The following is a 6,028-nucleotide window of genomic DNA, read 5'->3' on the forward strand; positions in this document are numbered from 1 at the left end:
TTGCCTTGTTCTAATATTCTCTATTGGATGAAGAGCTCTTGATTGATTAAACGTGTAGTATTGAGACTGATGTGGCTATGGTGCTTTTGTATATTCTTGAGACAATGGAGAGTGGAGTTGTGTAGTGAGGCTGATTTACAATTTATTGTCATGCGCATAATTAGTCATTTTTGGTTGTGTGTAGTTATGATTTTGGATTTTTATTTTTATTGATTGTTTCTTGATTCATTTAGGTTATATAATTCTCTGTCTCGAGCACACCAATTCTGCTATTTCAGATCTAAGTTGCCAAGAAGTAGCACTCTTCTATCCGAAATCCACCATGGCACCATAAGACCTATATAAGTTGCCCATCTCCCTCTTTGTTTGGTACTTTCTTTTTTCCTTCTTACATATATGTCAATCATTATCTAATCAGGTAGATGAGAGGCATGACATCAGGCGAGTGTAACTCTAACTTAAAGCCTAGTGTGAGATTGAAACTATAAAGTCCTACTATTCCAAGTGAGTGTTTGGATTGCACTGAACGTCTGCGTTTGTGCGTTTTGTTGAAAAAATGTAGGTCCCACGACATTATTCACGGACTCACAAAAGTAATCCAAACATAGATTTCAATATAAATTTGGGTCCCACAACACTATTCACACATTTAAAAATTATTTTGCTACAGTGTTCTCAGTTTTAAACAATAAGCGATATCCAAATAGATTCCAAATTTTCCAATAATGATTGCCACTTCCAGAGAATAGATGAATATCACATAATGTAACTTTTATTCAGAACTTTTGTCTACTTCCATGGGGAATACCATTTTGAATAGCTTATTATTATTTTTTGGTTACATTTATTCTGATGGGAACTGAGCCATCATGTTCTGTAAAATTGTCAAGCTTAGTTACAGGGCACTAATTACCTTTCTTGAAGCTCATGAAGATGCCTTCCTTGAATTTCCTACTATTTCATTAGTGTTCTTAATGATGTTCTGTTAGATCTCATGAAGGCTTCATTACTGAACTTTTGAAATAACTAGATAAGATTTGGATTAGATTCTAATTAAGGCACTTTGAAAAAGTAATGAGGAGGAGAAATGTTAACAAATTTTTCTGTTGCTCCATATAGTGAAGATCTAAACTCTATAGAAACAAGTAGCTTCAGACAAACATAATTAAATTTTACATTTAGCCATGAAAAATTTGCAGCCCTCCAAATAGGAACTTCCAACCAAACTAATGAATTGACCAATGAAAAATTTGTTGTGAGTTGACTTGATATTACAACTCACAACCAAACTAATGAATAGATTTAGTTATTCTATTACAACACATTTTATTCACAGTAATTAAGATTACCATCCCTGTTATAATCCACATTCTGTACCAAACGTGCCCTAATGAATATTGGTGTCCATTAAAATTTATTTATTATATGAAATGTTTTTCTTTTGACTCAAAGTATTTACTTGGGGGTAAAAATAAAACCTTGGACAATTGGAAATACCTAGTCTCTTTGTTTTCCACCAAAAAAGATAGATAAACAAATACAATTTCTCTGAAAGGAAAAAGTGCCATAGAAATTTGTTACTAAATAGAACTCCTTACCAAATGGTACCGTTCTTTTGAACTCAAACAAACATTCCCTCTTGCTCCATATAAATCCACCACAAACACTCTTTCTTCAAAATGAAATGCAGCCCAACAATGCTCAACCACACCCATTGAGCAAACCTATTCCTTATCTATTTACTCGAAGAATTAAGGGGGTTGGTTTAAAGGTACAATCTTTGTAACTTCATAGTACACACACGGATTGGGGAGTTCCTATTTTGAAGGCTGCAACATTTTTCTTAACCACGGCAGTTCATTGGCATTGTCCTCTTCCGCCTTGCCACTGCCAAACATACAAGCAGTTATTCCCACTACTCCTTGGGTTAGTCAGCTTATTCTTACAATGGCAATCATCATTTTATACAAGGTTGGAGATTTTGATTACGGGTTTGCTCCAATTGTTTAGATTTAATATGTGTCACTTGTAAAACTAGTTAATATTTAAGAATGAAATCGACTTATTTTAAGAAGTTGATGTACTAAATTAAACAATTTTTGAGGGAATAATATCAAAATTTACCCAATTGCTGATATAAATTCAAGAAAAAAGATACACTGAAAGTTTACCAATTTTTTTTTCACACCTTGTGTTTTTGCCTTGTGGTTGGTCCAATTGAGTGCTATTTCGAGTCAACAATACTTTGGTACACAATAACATATACATCCAATTTCATAACTTAATGGCTATGATTCCTGAAAAATAAAATAAAATTTATAGGTGCATTTAAAAATGTTGGGAAGAGAATATCCAGCACTCCTTAGAGACGAGCCATAAGCATGTTGTACAAATGATATGGGAGTGTGATGCCAAAATTTTTGTGAACTTTTTTGTATGTGTGGCCGGACGGGTAAACAAAGAGCAATGTTATATATACAAAATTTTACAATAATTTTTTTTACATCAGTTTTTTTTTTTTTGAGAATCTTTTTACATCAGTTAAGTTCACAAATTTTTATTAATTTTCATTAGGGTTTATCTCGACGTTATTTTTGGGCCTCACCCAAATTTTTTTTTCCTTCCTTCTTTACCAAACAACGCATAAACCCCTTTTATTTATTTTTCTTTCCTTCATTATTTTCCATCCACCCTAAATCCTATTCCATCCCTAACCAAACATAAAGAGCAGAAGAAACACACTTTCTTTTGTAAAGAAAGAGCGGAAGTCATATATATTTTTTTGCGTCTGATAGATTTTCTCGTAAAAATAGAGCTGTCCTCTGTAGACTAATTTATTTTTTGGGTTGGGATACAAGTACAACACCAGCGCAGCACAAGTCCTTACAGTTACAGAAGTACTTTACGGTCATGGATCCTACTCCTACACATAGATGCACGGTTCAGCGGCCATTCTTTCTTCTTCATCCCACGCACCATCACCACCACCACCACCACCACCTCTGCCGCCACCATCACCACCACTTCTTATGTTTCTGTCCCCGCCATCCCCAACACCACCACCACCACTTTAATGGTCACCCCCATCTATGCCCCGCTCTTATTTCATCTTTTCCTCGAAACCCAGAAGCTTCAAATCCTGTTCCTCTGCCAAACCATTCCAATTTGGAGACTTCTGCTTCTGGCTATGAACAATCTTATGCCACTGCCAATCTGTAAGTTTTGCTCCAACCCACTTCTACTCCTCTCAATATAATGATATATATATATGTTTGTATTTTATTGTATTCGTGCCATCATAAACTCTTTCAAGTAACACCATAAGCTCCTCATAAAAAAAAAAAAGGTCTTATGAGAAAGAAATTTCATTACGTTTGGGAGTTAAATTTGGGGTGGGTTTTGTCATGGAACATTAGATAATTTGCCACTGACTGAGTTTGAAATTTTTTGGACTGATGGGGGTATATTTAGATGATTGAAAATTGACAAGGTGGTGTTTGGACATGCTGATTCAGGTAACTACTCTATAGTCTATACACCGAAATGAGGACTCAGTTTTAGTGTCTGGCAACAAACTTTTTAGTTTAGTTGCTTATGTAAAGTTTTTTAAAACTCACACCTTTTCTAGAGTAATTACTAGGTTATCCCGGAGCACTCTGACCATAAATGTCAGCGGAGGGAACACCACTTTACCGTTCTCCTGGAACACCTGATAATTTTCCATTTTTCTAGGTACATCTATGCTTTAACTAATTTTCAGCAAAAAAAAACTACAACCAAACGCACTTATTGAGGTCAATTGATGAATTTTTTATGAGGCCTTTGTTGTAAGTTTTTATTTTTTAGTTGGTATGTGATCCACACTATTGTTCTTGTGGATGGAGGAAGTGCCATTTGAGCCAAAGCTAATTTGCCCTTGTTGTAAGTCTTTTCCAAACAACTAAAACTTGTATTAGTTCCTGTAAGAGAGCTTATGATTTTGAACTTGAATGACTATCAATGAGACTTAATAACACTTCTCCTGCTTCTCAATTAAATTTCCATGTTTGTTTGCTTGCCATGAAATTGAAAGTTTGGCTTTCGGATTTCTCATTATCTTGGGTGTTGAAAAACTAAAACCACAATTTGAGAAAGCCTGTTACAACTGTTTGGCCTACTTGTTTTAGTTTTTTAAAACTTATCTGGGATTTTTTTTTTTAATTTTTAATTTTTTGGAATTTATTTGTTAATTAGACTGTGTTACCCCTTTTTTCTGTTTTATATGAACAGCAATAACCACCAAATCTTAGTCCCAAGATTTGGGTATGGCAAAATATGGATTCTCAACAAATTAGTAAAGATTGGCCACATGTATTTTTTTCCACCATTCTATTCAATCCGAAGTCATACACTTTGTTACTTCCTTAATTGACGTCATTTTTTTTTTTTGCTACTTTTTAATATGAAATGTGACAAAAGTCTTCAATATTGGATTGCTTATTATTTTTTCAATGTCAGTGATGCTCAACCTCTCTCATTGGCATGAACACATTCATTTTTCTGTTCTACACGAAAAGCGTCCTACTTTAAAACACTAATTTCACATTATTTATTCTCATCCAAATTAGCCTTTCTTGATTTGTTAAAATAGGATGTTACAAGAACAGGAGCATGAAGGATTAGAAGAGGAAGATGATGATGAGCCAGTTTTTGTTCTGACTGATGAATGGAGGGAATTCTTTGCAAAATCCGAAGCAAAGAGGAAATTAGGTAGTGGCTTTTCCCCTCCATTTTTTGTATTCTTGAAAATTAGTTTGTTGTAATTTACATTTATGTCCTGCAGCAAAGAAGCAGGCTAAGAAGAATGGGAAGAAATAAATAGAGAATTTGGAGACATCCTTGAATCGCCTCAAGCATGAGAGGTTGCATTGAGTTCATTTGGCAGCTTTAGAGTTTCTGAAAGAGTGATCAAGAATTACTTTTCTTTTACACATACGGATGATGCAAGCTATCACTTTGAAGCCGAAGATGCTAGACATGGTATAGAATTTCTTGTTGAAGTCAAATGTTCCATTTCTTGACCTAGATTATCTTGTTATGGATTTTTGTTTTCTGTCAAAAGCATAGACATTGAAATTTTGTTCATGATCTCCAGAACAAATGTATTTTACATTTACAGCTTAATTTTACTGTCACCTTTGTGACTACTTTGTGGCAGAAGTTCTGATTTGTATCAGCTAGTCATATTTATATTATAGTCTCATTCCTGATTACATTGATCAAAACTACAAATGAGGAAAAGAATATTGATCAATGAATAATGCTGCAAACAGTTATAATATATGACGATCTCCTAACAACTCTTTTTTTATTTATTTATTTTAAATATATATTTTATTTTAAATTTAGAAACCCTCACAACTCTTAAGTGAATGTAATTTGTAGAATTGACTTAAATGCATTTGTTATTCAAGGAAAAGTCAGCCTGCTACTTTTACTGCTCTGTATGGATTATGAAGGAGATATTCTATTAGTTGTGCTATTGTTACTTACTCTTTAGATAGAGTGAACATGTGGGAAAACATTAGGGAAGAATTCACATTCTAAGTAAATAAGACTAAGGGAAAGGGTGACTGACTATCTTCTTACTCCTCGTCTTCTCTTTCCTCTTCACTCTCTGTTAAAACTAGATAAAATGTTCGAAAGGATGTTGGAAAAGTATACGGGGATGTCAGCATATACGTGTTTATTGCCATGTAATATCGCTGTAAAGTGTAAACTAGTTCGAATTGTGCAAGAAGTTATTATTATCATAATTATTTTTAAATTTATTAGCATGAAGGCTGAACAAAATGGTAAGAGTTTAGCAAGGAATGCATACCTCTTCCTTCAGTAAAAAGGTATTTATAATAAGTCATTATCCTATCAAATAAATAAATAAATAAATAAATATATATATATATATATGTCTTACAAATTACAAGATGATAAAGGAACCCACAACATAGTCATGTCCCTTTTGGTAAATTACATACAACACAAACATTTT

At 33.5% G+C, this 6,028-nt stretch overlaps 1 protein-coding gene across 1 annotated transcript; it reads left to right on the plus strand.

Moving 5' to 3' along the window:
- Positions 1 to 2,694: 2,694 nt before the first annotated feature.
- Positions 2,695 to 5,226, plus strand: LOC115959289 (SKI/DACH domain-containing protein 1-like). Its single transcript, XM_031077640.1, has 3 exons — positions 2,695 to 3,215; positions 4,631 to 4,749; positions 4,823 to 5,226. The coding sequence occupies exons 1-3, from the start codon at positions 2,911 to 2,913 to the stop codon at positions 4,855 to 4,857; spliced, it is 459 nt and encodes a 152-aa protein (XP_030933500.1). The 5' UTR covers positions 2,695 to 2,910; the 3' UTR covers positions 4,858 to 5,226.
- The last annotated feature ends 802 nt before the right edge of the window (positions 5,227 to 6,028 follow it).

This window comes from Quercus lobata, chromosome 9 (genome assembly GCF_001633185.2).
Source record: "Quercus lobata isolate SW786 chromosome 9, ValleyOak3.0 Primary Assembly, whole genome shotgun sequence".
Taxonomy (NCBI): domain Eukaryota; kingdom Viridiplantae; phylum Streptophyta; class Magnoliopsida; order Fagales; family Fagaceae; genus Quercus; species Quercus lobata.

Excerpts from the sequence above, each read along its gene's own strand:
- LOC115959289 (XM_031077640.1), top strand. The coding sequence starts at position 2,911 with ATGGATCCTACTCCTACACATAGATGCACGGTTCAGCGGCCATTCTTT. Across the intron at positions 3,216-4,630 it reads TCTTATGCCACTGCCAATCT|GATGTTACAAGAACAGGAGC; the intron begins GTAAGTTTTGCT and ends TTGTTAAAATAG. Across the intron at positions 4,750-4,822 it reads CGAAGCAAAGAGGAAATTAG|CAAAGAAGCAGGCTAAGAAG; the intron begins GTAGTGGCTTTT and ends TATGTCCTGCAG.